At 35.5% G+C, this 22,156-nt stretch overlaps 3 protein-coding genes across 5 annotated transcripts; 2 read left to right on the top strand and 1 right to left on the bottom strand.

Moving 5' to 3' along the window:
- Positions 1-712: 712 nt before the first annotated feature.
- LOC107496920 (uncharacterized) lies at positions 713-10,522 on the top strand. Its single transcript, XM_052251404.1, has 16 exons — positions 713-1,010; positions 2,065-2,133; positions 2,732-3,257; positions 3,333-3,609; positions 4,190-4,485; positions 5,576-5,718; positions 5,840-6,614; positions 6,702-6,796; positions 6,881-6,940; positions 7,031-7,119; positions 7,316-7,867; positions 8,048-8,122; positions 8,474-8,544; positions 8,675-8,732; positions 9,104-9,365; positions 9,453-10,522. The coding sequence occupies exons 3-16, from the start codon at positions 2,857-2,859 to the stop codon at positions 10,154-10,156; spliced, it is 3,858 nt and encodes a 1,285-aa protein (XP_052107364.1). The 5' UTR covers positions 713-1,010; positions 2,065-2,133; positions 2,732-2,856; the 3' UTR covers positions 10,157-10,522.
- A 2,305-nt stretch (positions 10,523-12,827) lies between these two features.
- LOC107496931 (protein phosphatase 2C 50) lies at positions 12,828-16,149 on the top strand. 2 transcript variants are annotated; one of them, XM_016118271.3, is made up of 7 exons: positions 12,828-12,971; positions 13,447-13,535; positions 13,687-13,923; positions 14,056-14,678; positions 14,776-15,132; positions 15,222-15,327; positions 15,561-16,149. In XM_016118271.3, the coding sequence occupies exons 3-7, from the start codon at positions 13,830-13,832 to the stop codon at positions 15,899-15,901; spliced, it is 1,521 nt and encodes a 506-aa protein (XP_015973757.1). In that variant the 5' UTR covers positions 12,828-12,971; positions 13,447-13,535; positions 13,687-13,829; the 3' UTR covers positions 15,902-16,149. The 2 variants fall into 2 exon arrangements, with proteins under 2 accessions (XP_015973757.1, XP_015973742.1); XM_016118256.3 differs by having other exon boundaries at positions 13,687-14,678.
- Positions 16,150-16,491: 342 nt separating this feature from the next.
- Positions 16,492-20,300, bottom strand: LOC107496952 (mitogen-activated protein kinase kinase 2). Of its 2 annotated transcripts, XM_016118292.3 has the most exons (10): positions 20,180-20,300; positions 19,846-19,990; positions 19,625-19,709; positions 18,824-18,964; positions 18,048-18,272; positions 17,768-17,950; positions 17,443-17,672; positions 17,162-17,207; positions 16,986-17,081; positions 16,492-16,706 (listed from the first exon to the last, which is right to left on the bottom strand). In XM_016118292.3, exons 2-9 carry the CDS (start codon positions 19,923-19,925, stop codon positions 16,992-16,994), a joined length of 1,080 nt encoding a protein of 359 aa, XP_015973778.1. In that variant the 5' UTR covers positions 19,926-19,990; positions 20,180-20,300; the 3' UTR covers positions 16,492-16,706; positions 16,986-16,991. The 2 variants fall into 2 exon arrangements, with proteins under 2 accessions (XP_015973778.1, XP_015973769.1); XM_016118283.3 differs by lacking the exon at positions 20,180-20,300 and having other exon boundaries at positions 19,846-20,153.
- Positions 20,301-22,156: the final 1,856 nt, after the last annotated feature.

The following is a 22,156-nucleotide window of genomic DNA, read 5'->3' as shown; positions in this document are numbered from 1 at the left end:
TTATTTAAGTTGTTTATCCAAATTTTACAGTCAATTTATGACTTCTTCTGCTCTATTATTAAGTAAGGAGTCATGTATTTTTTATCGATTAAATAAATTTTAATAGAAGAGTGTTAGTGGCAACAATTTTTATGTTTTGTAACCATCAATTCAATAGTATTTTTAATGGTGTGAAATTTGATGGTTAAATTTTGGCTACAAAATACAAAAAATGCTGGCCCTAGATTTTCTCATTTTAATATTCTATTTATTATGTTTTACATTAATGTCTTAAATTTTAAATTTAAGATATAAGACATTTAGAATTTAAAATTCAGAATTTAGTATTTATAATTTAAATTTTAAAATTTAAAAAGTGCATTCTTCACTTTCTCCATAATGTATTAATATTTACCGAAAAATATTTGGCATTATATATTTTCTAATGAATTGGTTATTATTTTATTTAACAAAAATATTTTATATACATAAAAAAGCAGCACTAAATTAATTTGTATATCATCTAAACTATTGGTAAACAAGTTATTATTCAACTAAACTTTTAATTAAGAGTCCTAAAGAATTATAGAAACATGAGATATACCAAAAGATTAAATTTATTATATCATATTATAGCACATTGCATATGATTATGTGACACCATCTCAATAATCACATCACATGTTGGTAACTCATTGCCAGTTATATATACCGTATTAAAAGGTCGGTATCTCCAAAAAGCCCCTGCAAAAATGGCAACACAAATTTCCGGAAAACAGAATGTATGGGCAAAAGAGTAATATCAAATTGGTCCAATTGTTGCCGATCAAAACACCGGTCTCCTCGTCCTCCATGGCTTCGCTTCGTACGAAATTGGAGGTCCAACTCAGGCAACTCAACTCTTCGCAACATTAATTTCCCAAATTCGAAAAAAAAAACCCCAAACCCTCGATTCCTTAAATTACCCAAATTCTCCATCCTCACCCAAAATTCCCCAATACCACTCTCTCATCATTGCAACGATTCAAAAGGTGTTCAATTTTGATTTCCTCCTCCGTTTATTTTTTTTTCCCAGTTTTGATTCAGCTTCTAGGGTTTAGTCTCATGCAATTTTGAATGCTTTTACTTGGGTCGTGGAGGTAGTTTGTTATTTATTATTATTGCTTTTTATTTTTTTTGGTTGATTCAACCCCTAGGGTTTCGTCTCTTACTTTTAATTTTTATTTATTTTTTAAATTGTGCTTCCAAGCAAATTGAGATGAAGAATATAAGGGGGAAGGGGTGTTTGCTTGCATGGAGTTGCTACACTGTATGCAACACGAGCTATGCTGTTGATAGATGCAAATTTATTTTTCTGTTGATTTTTATCGGATTACCACTTTGGATAACAATTTACCAAAATTATATATTATATTATACTTTTTTTTACTATTTCATAAATTAAAAAAATTTATTGAAGTTTAGAGTGCATAGTAATTTTTGTTAATGTGCGGCCATTGGGTAATAGATTAGTAGATAATGTATTGTAGTGAATAAGAGTACGAAGATGGGTGAATTTTGGAAGGAAAAATTTTAAGCAGCAGAATGCATTTGATGTTACTGTCTGGACATTGAGAAAGTGGGTCTTTTAACTTCTTTTTTTGGTAATATTTTTAGGTGGGGTTAGAAATTGTGCTGATTATTTTAATGATTTGCATTCTGTCTGTTTTTATGTTAATGAAGCATAATTAATGTGATAGCGTTTATTGGGTGTAGTCATTGGTTTCCATGTGGTATGCTGTAAATAAATCTCCGTAACATTTAGAATGTGGATGATATAGATTTTCCATGATTCTAAGTTGAGCATTTATTTCTGTTAAACTATGTTCCTGTGTATGATCATGATGCTTGGTAAAGTTCTGTCAATCGGACTTGCTTGTGATTGCATTTGTGACTTGCTTGGGATGGGCTTGCTTGTCAGCAGAGCACAATACTGGCTTATGTAGATTTGGAGAAACTTATACTCATGGTTTGTTCAGTTCATCTTTTCAATGTTTACATGGGTGTCCTTGTTAACAATATATTCCTTCATATAATAATCTGCAGCATCAAAAGATACCTACACTCACAACAGAGAGTGCTTGATGACATATTATTGCTGCTAAGACTTAAAAGGTCAGTGCTTTGCATCTCGCCTGGAAAGAATATTCATGGTATTTCTCATTCCATTGTGATTGAGGTAGTTAAATTGTTTATGTAATGTGAACTGTGAAGAGAGTTGCTATGAGAACATTAGGTCATCGTCTTGTGCTATATGTTTCATTAAAAGTGAGTTTTTCGTCTCAACTCTTGGGGAGGTGTATACTGTACAGAGATGATAAAATAGTGATTTAAGGATGTGGACTCATAAGTATTAATGGTATACCTTTTGATGACTTTTTGAGTATTTGTTTTAAGTAGTTTTTTTTATGAGAATCCGGTTGCTCTTAACTTTGAGATTTCTGTGGTTTGGTTTTTATGTTTGGAAATACCTTTATGAACATTGCCACAATATGGTTTTTCTTATTTCTGAAAAAAAAGAGTAAGAAAAAATACAATGGAGCAATGTGGTTGCAGTTTGTTTCATTTTATGAATGGTACTTTTGAGAATTACTACGTCAAGTCCTGATCTGCAGTTGCAAGACATTCATTCATTTGAAAATATTACATAAGTATCTTTGTATCTCATTAAGAAGAGTTTGATTTTTGTCTGAGATTATGTTGACCATTTCAGGTGCTTTGTCCGATTGATTTCTGGTGATTTGGATTCGCCCTTTATGTGGCTTAGTGCCATATCTTTGTCATGCATTGCTCTGTGTCTTGTAACTTTTATTCAAATGCTGTGTGCATACTAGTGCAATGGCAACATCTAGCAAGTTTGATCCAACTTCCAGTAGCCCAGATAGACCATTGTACACTGGGCAGCGTGGATCCCACATGGCTGCTTCATTAGATAGATCAGGTAGCTTCCGTGAAAGCATGGAAAGTCCTATGTTGTCTTCTCTTACAAGCATGTCAAGAAGCAGCTCTTCAGCAACACACGGGGATGTGGTGAACTTCTTCAATTGTGTGAACTTTGATTCAAAATTGTTAGCGGGAGAGCACAAGTCTAATCGTCAAATAGATTATAAACGTCATGTAAATGTTGCACTTGGAATTTCACCTGATGAATCTCCGTCTAGTTCTTCAAAAGGCAAGCTAGTACCAGAAGAAATCAAACGACTGAAGGATACCTTGTATGCAAGCCATTTGAAGGCGAGGTAGTTTTGTAGGTTTTTGCTATGTGTTAAAGTTATGCATGTATAAATAAGTACTGATATTTGATTATTCAACAGGGAACGTGTGAAAATGTTCAGTGACGCCTTATCCGTATTCCACAAGGTTTTCCCAAGTATAACTTCAAAGAAGAGATCTCGGGCTGAAGGGTTTTCTAGTGATCGATCCAATGCCATCTTAAGTGATCGGACAGTCTTGGGGCCAAGCATAAGTAAGGTCGGAATTCAAGGTCATGCGGCCACAGGTACTTTTGAACTTGAGCAGCAAAAGTCAGAAGAACGGACCAAAAATCCTGTTCCTAACAAGCGCACTCGAACTTCTATGCTTGATGTCAGGGTATGTGTTTTTGGTCCGCCTCCCATTCTTTTTTGCCAGTATTAACATTGAACGGATTTGACTCCTTTAAGTAGCTCCTATTGCTTATCCCGTTCTTTACTATTCTAAAGTAAATATTGCATGTTTATAGTTGGTATGAGCTCTAGTAGTCTATTTTGGAACATTTGTTCTTCATATATACATGGAAAACTACTTTTGTTGAAGTCTATCTCTGCGAAGCTTGCTTAATAGAGCATTTATTTCTTGGTGCTCTGGAAGATATCATCCTTGTATGTAATTATAATTTATGAAAGTATTTGTGTGTTAATATATTGTGTTGCTATCCTTTTAAGCTTGTATGTAGTGCTTCATGTGCTTTGAGTTGGTTTTTGCCGTTCGCTTTTGTTCTCTGAAAGATGGAATACAGAGAATTCTTTCTGTCTTTCTTTTTTCTTTCCCCCCTGTTTTTCTGTTCTCAGATGGCATATGTGTGTTGTGGCTTTATAGCTTTATTCTTTCCATGGAGAGTCAGCTTTCATATTGGCATGGGAATTCCTTAAAACTTGTTGAATAAAGCCGATTTGTTTTTGATGAATTGCAGATGGATGTGCGAACCAATTCTCTCGTCAGGCCATCTGGACCTGTTGATAGAGAAAAGGAAATGCTACGGATTACCAACAGTGGTGCTGTTCAGGGTGAGGAACGAACTTTACCTATTGGAGGTGATGGTTGGGAAAAGTCAAAAATGAAGAAGAAGCGTTCCTGCATCAAACTAGATGGTTCTCCAAACACATTGACAAAACCTGTTAACACCTTTCAGGAAACTAAACAGGGAATGCAACAAAGACTTGTTGCTGATGGCCGGTCAAAACTGAGTAACGATTCTCATTCTTTCAGGTATGAATATGTTGTGTACATTAAGGCAGTTTTCTTGTAGTATTTTTTTCCCCAATATAATATATTCTTTTCAAAATTAAAGAATGATGTCAAAAATGTATGTATTGTGGAAAGATATGAAATCCTCTTCAAAAGATAAAAGCAAAAGAGCTGGAAGGCAAGAAAACAAAAAGAAGGCAAAAATAAATAAATAAAATACTTTTAGCAGTTCTCTTGGTAAGTTGGCAGGATGTGTCAAATTTGTGCCATACACAAAAATTTGTGTTTGATTAAGCTCTAGACATATCTATGTAACTCCAATTTTTCAAAACAGGCAATATATAAATATATAACTAACAAAATTATGCTCACAGTATATACTAAAAGCAGATGAAAAGTAAATACTCAATACATTTTTCATTTCGATATTTAGAAGGTTATTTTTATTTTCTTATAAAATTAAGAAAAATTTGTGGGGTAGCCATGACTACTGTACATCATATTGTAGATCCATTGGTAACCATGCTGAAAATACAGCGCATAAAAATGCCTTACCTGTGAACTTGCACCTTATTCTGCTAATGTAAATTTAAACTTCTACATTTTTCCCGCATTGTATACACCATTATTCTTTTAAAGGTTCTTTGCCATTCACTTATTCTAATGCTAGATATTAGGTGGTCAAATCAAATGGTAAAAGTAAATGAAATTTGATATGGTAAGAATCTTTCTATTGTGTTCGGATACAAATTGAATAGCGACCCCTTCTTTTGGTTAATGCTAATTTGTTAAAATTTTCCTTTTATGGATATCTATATTAATTGAAGAATAAAATTAATTTGTAGGAGACAACTGTTTGGGGGTTGTCTCCAGATAGTGTATATGCAAAAGGATTTACTTCAAAACTCACATGATTTTGATTATTATTGTGAGTACTTTGCTAGGTTGTTTCTGATTATAAAGATCAAAATTCGCATATTGAACATATCATGTACTGTTTTTCTTGCTATGAGCAGGAGCTTTTTTTCCTTCTTTTTAATGATTCAATTCCGTTTTGATTATCCTGATATGATCTAGCCTAAAAATACAATATTTTTCTGTCTTTCTGTAGGCCGGGGGTATCTAATGGAACTGTTGGAAGTGGAAAATCAGATGGCATCTCTCAACAGACTGGGTTGGCCATCCGTACCTCTACCCCTAGAAATGACCAAGATAATGGTTCCCTTGTCAACGAGAGGCGGGGTCGTCCTGCTAGTTCACTTTCTTTCTCCTAATTTTCTTGTTTTGTGTAGGGTTGTTCAGTTTTTTCTTCATTGTGTGCTCTGACGCCTTGTGACTATTGTTCAAATGTCTTTTGATATTTATTTTGTAATTTATTCAATGTCTATGCTTTGTTCTATGCACAGGGCAACTGTTCGAGATGAATTTAATTCTGCTAGCCCCACCTCTGGTACAAAGATGAATTCTGCTATTCGGGCCCCACGATCAAGTTCAGGAGTTGCCCCCAAGTTGTCACCAGTTGTCCATAGAGCAGCTGTTCCTAATGACTGGGAGCTGTCTCATTGCACCACAAAGCCTCCTGCTGGTGTTGGTACAAACAATCGCAAACGTGTGGCATCAGCACGGTCATCTTCCCCACCTGTTGTTCACTGGCAAAGGCCGCAAAAGAGCTCTCGCACTGCTAGAAGAACAAATTTCATGCCCAGTGCTTCAAATAACGATGAAGCTCCTTCTTCGGATGCTGTCTCTGATGTGGCTGGTAATGATGCTGGGCTAGGATTTGCTAGACGCTTGGTTGGCAATTCGCAACAAAATAAATTAAAAGGCGATACTTCATCTTCAGCTGCCTTATCTGAAAGTGAAGAGTCAGGGATGGCTGAGGTTAAACCACCAAAAGAGAAGAGCAGGAAATCAGAAGAGATTGAACAGAAAGGTGGACAAAACATTCAAAAGGTGTCTAACTTGGTCTTGCCAACAAGAAAGAATAAGATTATATCTGGAGAAGAACATGGAGATGGTGTTCGAAGGCAGGGAAGGACAGGACGGGGTTTTACTGCCTCAAGGTCTCTGGTGCCAATGACATCTGAAAAGCTTGGAAATATTGGAACTGCAAAACAACTTAGAAGTGCAAGACTAGAGAAGAATGAGAGGTTAAACTCTCTGTTTGAATAGTTTAAGTTGTTCAGTGATTTTTTGGTTGCACATTAACGTTTTATTGCTTTTATGAATCCTTGCAGCAAGGCAGGTCGTCCACCAACTAGGAAACTTTCTGACCGTAAAGCCTATGCACGTCAGAAGCCTACTGCTGTTAGTGCAGCAGCAGACTTTATTGGTACTAGTTCCTGTTTAAGATCAATTGACTAAAGTTTTCACTGTGACTGCATGTAGTTATTCACCTTTGGTTTTAATGGTTTAGTTGGGTCAGAAGATGGACATGAAGAGCTGTTGGCTGCTGTAAAGGCTGTTATCAACTCTGGTATGTGTCTTACTTTATACTATCTTATTTGTTGCCCATATGTGTTCCTCTGGTGGAGTAATTTTGAAGAGAAAAAAAATATTGGTGCAGCTCGTGCCTTTTCCAGCCCGTTCTGGAAGCAGATGGAGCCTTTCTTCAGTTTAATATCTGAGGATGATATTGCTAACTGGAAGCAGAAGGTACTTTTCTTCACCTTTAGAAAGAGTGGAAAGTTTCTTTTGCTTATAATGCTCTAATGGTCTGTAAATAAACTTTTTGTTGTCAATTAAAGCATAACTAAATTTACTCGAAAAGTTGGATTTTTTGAGAGAAAGCTTGTAATAGGACCAAATTAATCAAATTTTGATACTTTTTAACATGTCATTTGGCATGTAGGAAAATCTTGAATCAAGCACACCGATGCACACTGATGAAACCATTGGTAATGGATTTGGGCTGAATGGCTTCGAAAGAGATGTTGGCCTTGATGCTCAAAGGAGTACTGGAATTATTGCAGAGCAGTTACAACCATCTAAAGGAGATCATAGTTCAACTCCTCTCTATCAAAGGCTTATAGCAGCATTAATCTCAGAGGATTGTGATAGTGGAGGTGAAGATTTCAAGTTTGATGCATACGATGCTGAATTTGAGACCGACGGGGAGTTTGAATTGAGTGGCTTGGATTATCGATCACGTACTGATTTTCAGTTTTGTTTTCCTTCTGCTTATAATGGTTATCGGATTTTTGGGAATCCAGAACATAATGAAGGTGAAAATGATGTAGTTCGTATTCCATCAACTGGGTTAAATTCAAGCCTTGCTAACTCTGTAAATGGGTTACTCCATGATAAAGAATCAAGATGTTCAGAGCTGCAATATGATAGCTTAGATATTAATGATAAGCTTCTTTTGGAGCTTCAAAGCATTGGAATTGCCCTGGAACCAGTGGTAAGCTTATCTGCCAAATCCGATGAATTTAACTAAACTGTTCTGGTTTGTTCTGCATTCCAACTGGAAGTCTTCTTATTGATGTAACCATTGGATTTATTGTAAGATGTTTTTGGTTTTTATAATTAAATCTTTTTGCATGCTAGTATGATGCTTATTGATTTGCTTTTCTTTTTCAAGCCTGAAATGTCACACACAGATGATGAACGAATAATGGAGGAGATTGCTAGGGTAGAGGAGCTTTACCAAGGACAGGTACTGAATGAAGCTGAGGCCAAGTTATATATTTACCCATACTTAGGATTTCTTGTAATAGTTATACATTCAATATTTATGTTAGTTTGGTAAGATGGTAATCAGAAGCGGGGCCCTTATGGGGGCATGCGGGAGAAGGGAAGGGAAGGGAAAGGAAATTAATATGAAGGGAATTTTTAGGAATCTTATTCTTACCATGCCACTCTCCCCACATACTAACTGACATGGGACTATCATTTTCCAAGTTTATTGTAAATATGTGGGCTTGGCTCAGAAGTTTCATTCAACATTGAAATTAACCTCATTTTTAATATGCAATTCACTTTTTGATCTTGCTTCTTGAATATTCAGGTTTCCAAGAAGAAAGGCATGCTAGATGGATTGTTGAATTCTGCCACAGTGGGAAAAGAACTTCTAGAAAAGTAATTGCAGCGTCATTTATGATTTATTTGTTTTGAATAAAAAAAAGTTACTTATACCCTTATCATTTGCTTAGTTTAAGCATTTTTAGCCTACAATACGCTCATGAAAATGCTAATTTCTGGTTAACAGGGATTTTGAACGACGTGCCATGGAAAAACTCATTGTAATGGCTTATGAGAAATACATGGTAATCTTCCTAACATATAGTGTGATTCCCCTTATTCATAGTATATAATATTACCATTTACTACTGGAAAGAGGGAGTAAATATCAAGATATAAATTCAGACATGATATATTGACATATTCCAAGGAATTACGAGCATTAGGGGAATTTTACCTGTGGTAGCCAACTAGGCTCAAGCCTTGGAATTCAGTGGACTCTGTATACTGATGGTTTGGATTACCTTTTTATGTTATCATTAGGAAAAAAAAACTTCCTGTTGGAGAGGCAGTGGATATGCATCTTTACCTGTGATTGAAGGGGCTGTTTCTGTGCCTAAAACTTGTGACCATTAGGTCATATGGCAAAGTGTACTGACAAATGATTTATTGACAGGCTTGTTGGGGTCCTGGTACCTCGGGTGGGCGAAATTCAAGCAACAAAATGGCCAAGCAAGCTGCATTGGGATTTGTTAAGCGGACATTGGAACGGTGCCATCAGTTTGAAGATACAGGCAAGAGCTGCTTCAGTGAGTCTTCGTTCAAGGATATGTTCGTTGCTGCTGCTACCCAGCTTAATGCTGTCCGGCAATTAGATGGAATGGAGGCTGAATCCTCAAAACCATATGTTTCTCCCCTTACTCTGGAAGCAAGAACAGGTGCGTTCTGCATTACTTTATTTAATAGCTGCTCTAATCTGCTTGCGTTGGCTGTGTTAAGTGCCATCATTTTGTTTCTTTTTGCAGCCTCCATGGGTTCACAGCAGAGCCCTTCACAATTTAGTCAGAATTTAGATAATCATGATCTAAGTTCATCAGATATGTTCCCTGCTATAAATCATTCATCTGAACAAAATGGTGGGAAGGAGGACCTCTGGTCAAATAGGTTGAAGAAGAGGGAATTGTCCCTTGATGATGTTGGTGGTACAATAGGTACTTCAAGTGCTCCTGGCATTGTAAGTTCTCTAACAAGCAGTGCAAAAGGAAAGAGAAGTGAGAGGGATAGAGATGGAAAGGGACATGGCAGAGAGGTGCTATCTAGAAATGGAACTACAAAAGTTGGTAGGCCTGCATCATCCAGTGCTAAGGGAGAAAGAAAATCCAAAGCAAAGCCTAAGCAGAAAGCAACACAGCATTCTGTTTCAGTCAATGGCCTCGTTGGCAAGTTATCAGAGCAGCCTAAAGCAGCATTCCCATCTAGTTCAAAATCAAATGAAACGTCTACTAATAGCAATGCCAAGGAAAAGGATGAGTATGGCTTGGGTGGTTTGGATGAACACGAGCCTATAGATTTGTCCAACCTACAGCTACCAGGAATTGACGATCTTGCTGACCAAGGTCAGGATCTTGGTTCATGGTTGAATATTGATGACGATGGATTACAAGATAACGATTTCATGGGCCTTGAAATTCCCATGGATGACCTTTCAGACTTGAATATGATGGTCTGAAGCTGCTTTCTTTGTATAGTCCTGTTCATTATACCAATAACAAAGGAACAAAGTACTTATAAGAAATGACTAGTCACATAGGATAGTCTTATGGCTAATCCTGTCCACAATTAGGTTATATAGATTCTTTGGTAGACTCTCCAAGTTGGTTTTGAGTGACCTTTCCATCTGTTTCAGATTTTGCTCGTGTCGAAATTCGTGACTTCCACTGTAAAGATCTTTTTGTTCTAGGTACAATTTAGTATTTCTAGTAGATTATATGTTAGCCACAGTACCCTGGTTGTAGCTCTTACAAATCAGAGACAAGGCCCCTTGTACATACATTTAATATTTCTAATAAAATCAGCTTTTCATTTTCTGCAGTAACATCAGGTTGAAATCTTCTGTTGGCCTTTTCAAGCCCTTCCCCCCTTCTTCCCTTTATCATTTTCCATTTTATTCTGAGCATAGGATTTTTGTTGGTACTTTGAGCTCTGCAGATATGAAGTTGAGTTGTTTATGTATCCAGGTGCAGTCCAGATTTTTAACTTTTGTGCAGAAAAGCGGTGGCATTTATGCTTCATCAGATTAGCAGATTCTGGTTAACTTTCATCATCAGGGTGTTGGATTTATTATCTGCAAGAATAAAGCGCTCTGTTTCTATGTTTTTCAATTAAAGGTTTTGAAAGTAAACCTGGTTTACACATTTTGCCTGATCTTTTAATAATCATAAAAGATCATTACAAAGCATTGAGAGTTCAGATATCCTTGTTGACTCAAGATGTTGAAGATTAATCAGGCATCTTGTTGGTAAGTAAACTCAGATATTCTTGGCAGGATTAGTGCTTGGACAATTTTTTTATTTAAGTAATTGAGCTGCAAGCTGAATCCTTCATGGAATTCCCAATTTCATATCATTTTCTAAGTTCTGATATGATTTTAGTTAAACAATCTTGCTGTGATCTTGTAGAAAAATTCGGTTGGAACATAAATGTTCAAGTTAACTTGGATGGTATGTTGTCCATGTATGACTTCACTCACATGATTGTCTTTCTCCTTACACTTGAGTTCCTCATGATATATTTGACTTGATGCTGCTGCTGGAGTCAGGTTTTTGCTCTATATATTGGGACTTGATGAGAATCTGTCAGAACCTTTGACATTTATCCAAGAAACCCTTGAAGAATCTTTCTGGTGTTTCTTCTAACAGACATAGGGATCATGTTCTTCCTTGTTAACTATCCAATAATATTCTTTTTTTTTTTTTGTTTCAATTAGCAAAATCTTTATTTCAATTTAATGGCATTAAACATAGTAACATGCAGAAAGAGAAGACATAAGAGAGAGAAAGGGATGAATGATTGGAGGAGTGAATATGATATGGTCGGTTGGTCAGCTCCCAAGATGGAGAGAGAGAGAACACGTGGAGACAAACTGAAGGCTGTTGAACCTCTCTTCATCTGTCACTGCCTTTCGGCACAAACCTATATGCATAAATAATGCTAACAGCATTAAGGAATGATGACATCATCATCATCTGTATATGAAAAAAAACAATTCTAATATTTATATTTTTTATTTTTAACAACAAACTTTTAAACATTATTTTTTTATTTAATAACTTAGGAGATGTTCATAATAATTATAATTAAAGACTTATTATTAGGAGAATGAATTATTTCTCCAACAACCTTACATTGAAGAGAAAGAGGTTAAAGACTTAGAATCTGTAGGATATATCTTCTTGGAAGCATGGGAGTGGCAAATGCCAATGTTGTACGCGTCAACTGTCACTGCTTCACTTCACTTTGTTACGTTTGGTTTTATAATTCACAGTTTTTTGTTGTCTCTGTCAGTTCATGCATCTCTCTCTTACAACATTACCTCATTCTCTCTTTTCTATATACAGCAAACCTTTTTCTTCCATTTTTTCCATTTGCACGCACCCCATCTGCACCTATATATTTATTTTATTGTTTTTTATTATATAATAATTTCGTACATCTCCCTTGGTGCTGAGCTTCTCGATTCTCTCGCCCATGCACGTGGCCTCCTCGTACTGGTATATATAATATAATTGATATAATAAAAAATTTTTAAAATAAAAAAAGGTTTTTAGAAGTAATATATTTTAATGAAAAATTAGAAATAATTATTGATTAGCAATGTATTTAAGTAAAGCGATGTTGTCGATTGTTCAACATTTGATCTTTGATTAATTAATAAATTAGCTAATGATGACTATGCTTGTAATAATAAAAGATACTATGGTCCCTCCATAATGGATGAAAGAGAGAAGAGGTTGAATTTAAAGATTAGAATGACTTCCACGTCTTAATCTTGTATTGGTAGTTTAAAGAAATGCTTTCTTTAAATAATGATGTAACCAAACTCATCAACCAAAACACAAAAGATAGGGCTAGGTGTCAATTTCTTGCATAATCCTACCATAGCAGAAAGAGAATAAAATAATGTCATGCCTAATTACATAATACATTTTACTTTTTTGCTTTTACTTTTTCGTTCTAAAGAATTTTGAAAATTTCCAACATAAGGAAAAATAAGACACGTGTTGCGTATTAAATTATTTATGTTTCTAAATTTATTTATTTTCCAAAGCTGAAACTCCTTTCTTTTTCTTATCAGAAAGAATAAAAAACTCCTGAAGGAAATAAATACTTTGTGCTTTCATTTCATTTTCCTAACTTAATTACTAAATAACCAATAACAACAACAATAATAACAATAACTGCATATACTTGAGGCTTTCTGTTCTGTTTCCTCCTCCTTCATTCCCTTCCTTGGCTTTACATGCACTACCTTTCATTTTGAGAAGGTAAGCAAAACAATTCAGATTACTAATATGTTATGCCCTTTAACTGTTTGTTTTTATTCCTTAGAGATAAATCTAAGAGCACTAAGGAATGAAATCTAGGAATAGTTCATGATAGATATAACGAAGGGACCTAGTGGGATTGGAGTTGTTGACATGACCAATATTTGCAATCAATATGCTTTTGAGGGGTTGAGGTGGTCTTGTTGTAGTTGACACATGAAAGGAACATAATTGTCGATACCATGGGGAGTTATGTTCAATGGCTGATGTTGGATATCTCAGATCTAGGGAACCTCTCTCTTCTCATATTTCTGCTATTTGTTTCGTATTTTATTTCTTATTTTTGTTTCCAATGACCCCATTTCCTTTGTTCCTGTTTTTGTTTGAGAGAGAGAGACAAAACATTTACTGACTTTTGTCAATTATATGATGATTCTGGTTCAATAAATAATAAATTGCCTGTGTATCCTTCCAGGGATCAGAGGGCTGGTGTGGAGTTAGGAATATAAGGTTTTGGAGCACCACTTGTGCCCTCTTACATTATAGGATCAAGGCCAAAATCAGGTGAATTTCACAAAAGGATCTAGTGTGTTATTCTTGCATCAGCTTTTCTGCTTCAATAAATGTAGCCTTTTGAATGAGTCTTGTTACACTGTATTTAATTTTAGTGCCTCTAGGGAAGGTTGTCTCTAAACTTGTTGATTACTTGTCGTAGGAGCCTTATTGGTGCCTTTGATGCTGATTGAGCCATAGAAAAGAGGATTAAGGGAAAAGCAAGGGAAAAAGTGGTTAAAGGCCTTGCATAGCTTATTGGATACTATAGAGGATAAGGCTATTGCTACAAGGCAAAGTAAACAAATGGAGGAAATATCTTCTAGTGTTGCAGTGCCATTTACAATTGGGAACTTGATTCAGAAGGAGTCAGCAGTGGCAACCCACGTGGAGATAACTGGTATAAAGCTTATGGCAAATACTGCTGCAGCTTTAATATTAAATCCTTCAGTTGAAGGTTGCCAACCATATTCTGTTGGAAGTGATAATCATTCTGATGTTAGTCTCAAACATCAAATTACGGTATCTGCAGAGATGAAGGAGAATGAAGTTGGAGCTGCCGTTGTCTCAGAAATGGTTATTGAATGTGACAGTAATTGGGTCTTGAGAGAAAGCCATAACCCACCAAGGAAGGAAGATGAATTCATGCTGGCTGTGGATTTTCATTGTCTACATAGTTCAAGCTCCAATGACAAATGCAGCCCCTCTGGGGAGGAAGCTGCATCCTTGAAGGCCATTTATTCTGAGATAGATTCGCCAGTTATCATAGGGGTTGATGATAAAATCTATGCTGAGTATGGATTAAACAAGACACATCCAGCACTGCAGCCAGAGGAGAACACAGTTTCTGTTGCAATGGATCTTGAGAGTGAAGATCCAAGGGGATTGGATGGGTCTGATCCAAAGTTTTGTGCTGCACCTCTTGATCAGTCTAACAGAACAAGCAACCCGAATGCTTCGGAAGTGAGTAGTCGTGTTCTCTGTGGTTTTTCATCAATCTGTGGAAAAAGACCAGAGATGGAAGATGCTATAGCTGTTAAGCCTAAACTTCTTCAAGTTCCTTCAAAGATGCTAACAGATAGCCATGTGAACGATAACACAATATGCTCATTAGCCCACTTTTTCGGTGTCTATGATGGACATGGAGGCTTTCAGGTATTAGTTAAAAATCACTATCAAAATAAAATTATACAACTTTTATTGAAGTCTGACACTAACTGGATTTTATTTTTTTGTTCTTTTTGGTTGGTAGGTTGCCAATTACTGCCGGGAACGCCTGCATTCGGCTTTGATTGAGGAGATAGAAGCTGCACAATCAAGTTTGGCAGAAACAGAACTAGGAGATTTTTTACAGGACCATTGGAAGAAAGCATTTGTAAGTTGCTTTCAGAAAGTAGATGATGAAGTTGGAGGAATTCGAGCTGGTAATGGCAGAAATAACAGTGGTGGAGCAGAGTCTACGATTGAACCAATTGCTCCTGAGACTGCTGGCTCCACTGCAGTGGTTGCCATATTGAGTCAATCACACATAATAGTCGCAAATTGTGGGGATTCAAGAGCCGTCTTGTATCGTGGAAAAGAAGCCATTCCATTGTCTGCTGACCACAAAGTAAGGCACTTCTTTCTATTTTCACAATGTTTTTCATGAGTTAAAAATTGGAGCCATCTGATAGAGGAGACTTTACTTCATGTTTGCAGCCAAACAGGGAGGATGAGTGGGCAAGGATAGAAGCTGCAGGAGGAAGGGTCATACATTGGCAAGGGTACCGAGTTCTTGGCGTTTTGGCAATGTCAAGATCCATAGGTATGTATCTGCCTTTGGCATCTCTGCAGCATATTTATGTCAATGTAGTTGGATTTGAAGTGATGCTAGTTACTGTAAACTTTTTCTTGTTAAGGGTTATGGTTTCTAGTAAAATGAATAAAATGGTACAGCCTTTTTATAGGACACTACGAAAAAGTATTTCTTTTTTTGCTACAAAATATAGCATTTAGTTCCTTGCAATTAGTCTAATCATCTTAGTTCTTGTCCAATAGGTGATAGGTACTTGAAACCATGTATTATTCCAGAACCGGAAGTGAAGTTTGTGCAACGGGAGAAACATGACGAGTGCCTTATTCTAGCTAGTGATGGTTTATGGGATGTGGTGACAAATGAAGAAGCCTGTGAAGTTGCACGGAAGAGGATCCTTCTTTGGCACAAGAAGTATGGTGAGAATGCGTCAATGACCGAACAAGTTGAAGAAGGAGTTGACCCTGCAGCTCACTCTGCTGCAGAGTATCTCTCTAGACTTGCCCTCCAAAGGGGAAGCAAAGATAACATATCTGTAATTGTGATAGACTTGAAGGCTCAAAGAAAAATTAAGAGAAAAGCATAAGCAAAATACATGTTATCTAGCATTAAGTTTTACATATGTAATTTCTTCAACTACTATCCTATTGATTTTCAGTTTTTTTTTTTTTTGGCAGTATTAAGTATTAACACATTTGGCCCGCCAGTTTTTCACAGGGCTAAGTAAGTTATGTATGCTAAATTTGCATTGTACAATGATACCTTCACCTTGGATAAGTTATCTTTATGACTATCAGAGCTTTCCAAGAATAAAAAATTTGAGAAGTTTAATTACTAACTTTTCTTCATAGATGTTCAAATGATCAGAACGTAGTTCTAAACTTATGCAGCAACCACACTTTTGTTTGATTATAAGCATTTCCGAACAATTTGATAAGGTTTAACCAAATACAAAAGTCACAAACATAGCTTGAATGAACCTTCAGCCAGAAGTGCAGGTTTTAAAAGACTAAAGAATAGCTAAAAGCATTGTGAATTCATATCTTTAATTCTTATTTCCATTAGCACAGCCCGAGAGAACTTATGTGTATTAAAAGTTTGAGCGCCATATAATTTCAACAGTTTTGGTAAATCCTAGTGATATGATTTGTTGCAAAATCATTAGGAGGTCAAACATTTTGTTGCAAATGATCCCTAAAACTTGAATTTCAGAATTAAAATTCCTCATGAACAGCCAACTGTTGCAATTTCTTGGCCCTTACATAAAGAGCTTCTCAACAAACTCTTGAAATTCAATCACTCAATAATAAAATACAGAATTTTTAGACATGACTCAGGAACTGCCTCTTAATTTGAATCATCTGCTACCACTGCCCATATGCCAAGCAACCCTACAAAATAAATAAATACATTAATATATAATGAAATATCAGTTTCTAAAATCCCATCATTTGTAGTCCATGAAACTGTGTCTGAAAAAGAATTATATTGCCGTAAAAAATAATGTTTCAGCCTCCTGGGCAAACTAGGACATGCTTTCATAAAAAAAGATCCTTCTAATTGAAGATAAGGGCTCGAAAACATAACCATGTATATATTTACCAATTCAACAATATAGAAGGAAAAAAATATCTCTTCTGCTTATAATTAAGTCCAGGATTAGTGCATACCAAATTTTATAAGGTTGCGAGTGGAGACCCTGCGTTGGAGAAGTATGCTCCAAGATCTATATGCAAGTCATCGTACATGCTGACAAAAGGATGTCCCTGGAGTTTCAATCAGATATATTGTGTCAGGAAGATGATTGTGTGCATGGTAAAAGCTAAGAATCAAGATTTATTCCTACCATAAGTTCCTGAGCTGTTAGTCTATCCTTCGGGTCTTTCTGTAAGCTAAACGAAGAGGAGATCGAAAAGGAAGATTAGAAGTCTCATAAGAATCACACAATGACAAGAAATTTAAGAAAAAACTCTTACTATTGTTATTCATTTATAGACATTCTACAAAATTATAGGCTCCTCAAGCATCCAAGCTAATTTCATGATGACTTCTAAGAAAAAACTAGTGTTATTTAATGTCTTATTTTATTCTCTTTTGGCATGTTACTTAGTCAAAAGTATCACATACCATGCTGATATAAATGAGCAAAATTCTGCAGAAAAGTGTTCTGATGGAGCAGTAGGAGGAGGTTTATCTACAATGGTTTCAATTAGTTCGAAAATACTATCCCATCTCTCACTTTGATCTGGTGGTGTGTATGGAAACCTCCCCATAGCACACTCGAGCAATATTAATCCCAAGCTCCATATATCACTTTTGTAGTTATAGCCACGCTGGCTACCGTTGATCCTCTCCGGCTGTAAAATTGGTAGAGCGGATGTTAAATTCCATGCAACAGTTTACAACTTGGTGATCAGAGAAAAATGACAAATATATTGCATATAATACTTACAGACATATAGTTGAATGTGCCGATGAAAGTATTTGCTTGACCGGATGTACTTTCCATAATTGCACTCACACCAAAATCAGTAATCTTTACTTCACCTCTATGATTTATCAACAAATTAGAAGGTTTCAAGTCTCTGTGGATGATATGTTTTTCATGGTGAAGATACATTAATCCCTTTAGCACCTACATAAAAAATAAAAGAAATGGACGCAATCAGATTCGGGATTCAGAGAAAAGAATTTTGGGGGAAAAACTGAAGTATAGTTTCTGACTTCCTCACCTGTTTACAGATGGCTGCAAGATTAGCCTCTGGAATTGTTTTGACTTTCTTCAGAAGATCCGCTAAGGACCCTCCATCCATGTACTCTAAGATGATTGATATAACACCATTGGCATAGAATGACTGGTAGCAGACAACAACATAAGGACATTGTGCTGATTGATTAATTTTCAGCTCTTGTGCTATCTGCTTTCGCATAGACTCCTCGATATTCATTTGAATTTCCTGTATTGAGAAGAAATCATGCATAAGTGATAATAGACCATAGTGGATAACAGCATTAAGGAAGAAGTTAGTTCATCAGTTCAATTACTTTGTAAAAATTATTATATAGAAGCAGCAGCATTTCAAGCTACTAAACTAGATTGCTAACTTACAAGCATGCAGAGAAACGACTGAAATTTAAAAAATACTAAAAAGCAAATAGGGAAACCATTACATGAGATATGTTACCCCATCACTTGCCCTATTTCATGTCCCAGAATATCAAATCCCAATCATTGCTTTAACCAACTACTTGAATGTAATTGAGTTACCCATGATGAAATTAAATCATCATACTCTAAAGAAAATAACATTTTCTGAAATTTAACATAGCATGCCCCCTAAAGTGGCATGGAAATTGAATGAAAATAGCAAGTTTTGAATGCCAGTGTTCAGCGAAATCAACATGTTGGAGATGGAAAGATGATATGTTATGCACTAGACATTGCCAATACAAAAAGATAAACCAATAAGATAAAAGGAAAAAAAGTAGCAGTATGCATCGAGTATACCTTTAATGCAAAAAACTGATTAGTCCATTTATGTTGCACCAACTGCACAACCCCTCCAGTTCCTTTTCCAACCACTTTGATTGTGTCTATATCTGCCAAACTTAGCTGGTTGTCTATCGGCATGATCGGGTTTGGAGGTGGCTGATAATATGACATATTATGGCCATATATTAACATAGAGTGGGAGAAATCAGCCAGCATATGTATTGTGCATTTGTGCCAAAAATATGAAAAGACAAAACAAAAGTGCAGGAATCCAATCTTTAAACCATGCCCTCATTATATTAAAAAGCATAATTCTGGGAGTTAGATTTCATTATAACTACATGTGTGGAGTTTAACATGAACAAGTTTGAACTGAGACACTCAAAAAGTTTAAATGGAATTGAAATGAAGGTCTAGAACAAGTTTATTTCGTGCTCGTGAATTGAGTGACTTCAGCTGAGCAAAATGCATAAATCAAGAGGAGAAATTATAACAGAAATTAAATTATGTAACAATATCTGCTTCAGTTCAAAACAGTAGCAAAAGCTAAGAAATATGCTCCATTTGGGTTTGGAAGCCTAGAAACAAGGAACTTAATAGAAAATTTAGGAATCCCTTCACATCACAGAAGGCAATTCATAGATCCAATATATGAAATGCAGCAGAATAGTTGGACAAACAACTAACCAATCCAATTGGATATTATATTCAAGGAAAAAAAACCACACAAACACAAACACATCAGGTGCAAAGATAAGAACATATAGAAATAAAAAATAAAAAAGGGAAAAGATTTGAGATAGAGAAATAAGTTACAGGCTCCATTTCACTCTGAGAAACAATTCTAACTCCATCCCTGTTGACAAGCAGATCCCCATCTTTAAAGGTTCCACTTTCAGTCCTGCAATTTTCACATCCCATAATACAACAAATCCCAGTTAGTCAAAAACACAAACACATAACAATCACATTCAATTACATATGCAGAGAGAGAGAGAGAGAGAGAGAGAGAGAGAGAGAGAGAGAGAGAGACTCACAGGAACTTGGAAAAAGAAGCTTGATCAGATGAAGCAGGGACAGAGAGCTTGAGACTGGGGCCCAGAAGTCCTTTCCTCATAGTGATGATGATTATGGCACTCTCTGATGATGGAGATAACTCACTACCTCTTTCAGAGTTTCTCACTTGGTTTTTAAAGGAAGAAAAGAAATAAACTTTAATAGTAAAAGACTCTATATAAATAGTAACAGCTAAAAAAACATTATATATGCTAAAATTTTAGTTAAAAATGAGAGCTTTGTTGGGGAATTGAGGTACTAGAAAAAAATAAATTTGTGAAAATGATATGATTGGTTGAGTGAGAGAGCAGTCACCATTGACGAGCAACTAGGGTGGGAGATGGAAAAGAAGCAGCTTTGAAGATGGAGACTGTTTGTTGACTTTTCATCATTTTTTGTTTGTTCTCTTTCTCCGTTTCTTAATTCTTGTCACACTTCCAAAATTTGATAGAGTTTAATTTTGATGCAGTGAAAAATATATAAAGTATTTTATGCAGTTCATATAAATATATTTATTTTTTAGATAATTATTTAGGTGATTAATATGAGAGATAGTTATTTTTATTTAAGAAATGTTATTTGTATACTAAAATTAATCATTAAAATTAGTTATTAATATATTTGTGTATAAATATATGTGTAATTTAATTTATTTTTAATATATATTTGTATTTTAGTATATTTTAATGGTTAATTTTAGTGTACACATAACATAATAACTTTTAATTATGTGACGTTATGTAATTAAATACAGGCGTAAAATTATTTTACGTTGACAATACATTAAAATTAAATTCTATTTTAAAACTATTAGAAGAAAATTTATATTCTTTTTAGTACTATTTTATGCTATTAATTTAAAATTGGATAAGAATTTAAGAAGAAATAAAACATAATTTTTTTTATACCTGGAAAATTGTTGTTATTAGGTGCACCTTGTGTTTATAACTACTGCTTAATTATTGTGTTATATTTAGTATATGTGAGTGTACAAATGTATCCACTAATATAGTAATGTAATCTAATAATAAATTAATAACTGAAACGGTTTTTACTTTTAAGGTTTTTTGCCGTCTCTTTTTACGATGCTTTCTTCATACATTTTTAAACTCTTAAATATAATACTAAGTTGCTAAGACATAGAATAAAAGTTTAAGCAGTTAAATATAGTCAAATTGAGCTATGTATATATTAAATTTGTAGAAGTATTGATATTTTCAACATAAATAGAACTATAGTTCTAAGTTTCAAATGGTGAATATTCAATGTTTGTCGTGTTGTTACTAATTAACTAATAACCTAATGTCATTGTGTGGTGACTATGAATATAAATCCAAAGGGGCTAAGAATTGTACTTGTTGTTTGACATTGTGTTTTTTGACGCCAGAAAAAAAATGGAACACAGGTTCACACTTGTTCATCAATCTGACTAGTTATTACAAACAAGTTGGTTTTTCTTCTTTCTTTTTGCGGCCATTGGGAACTTAGTTTCGTGTTTAAATTCACGAGTAACACATGGAAACTAGACTTGAGTTGGAAAAATTATGAAAAGAAAATATTAAATGATTAATATCTTTTTATATTTATCTTATCTTTAAGCTAATATCAATCAACTATATAAATTTTTTTTTTTTTTTTCTTAAAAGGAAAGAGGTAGTAAATCGCTGCCGAATAAATGAAGAGAAAGATCTTTTGAAGGAAGGCACATAGAAACACGTGGTTGGAAAATGATGAGAAGGAGCCACGACCATCGAATTATTCTTCCAAAGACTTTCTTTGGCTCATTAATTTAGTTATGAGAAAAATTTTGGTGTATTGGCTGAAAATGAGTATACTGTGTGTATTGCAAGAATGTAGACGTGTTAGATGGTAGTGCAACACTGAACCACGTGGAGGGCGTGAAAACCACGTGTAAGAATGTGGTTGTGCCAATAGGGCAGCACGCAGGGGGCGTGGTGAGTCAGCACGCAGGGGGCATGCTGACGTGGCGATACATGGATGGACCAGACGGGAAATTATGCAGGAGGCGTGGTGAATCAGCACGTAGGGGGGCGTGCTGACGTGGCAACACCTGATAGGTTGGGAAGCACGTGGGGGGCGTGCTGAGGTGGCACGTGGGGGGCGTGCTGAATGAGCACGCGGGGGGCGTTCTGACACGTGTCAAAGCGTGATTGGTTGAGGCAGGCAGCACGTGGGGAGCGTGTTAAGTGCACCTCTCTATATAAGGCAAAGCTCGAAAGCATTTGCATGCTGAAGAAGATTTGAGTGTTCTTTGAGGCTACTGTTAGTGCA

The sequence above is a fragment of the Arachis duranensis genome, chromosome 1 (genome assembly GCF_000817695.3).
Source record: "Arachis duranensis cultivar V14167 chromosome 1, aradu.V14167.gnm2.J7QH, whole genome shotgun sequence".
Classification (NCBI taxonomy): Eukaryota; Viridiplantae; Streptophyta; class Magnoliopsida; order Fabales; family Fabaceae; genus Arachis; species Arachis duranensis.
Note: the sequence above shows the minus strand (reverse complement) of the source record. Positions and strands in the feature narration are given on the sequence as shown.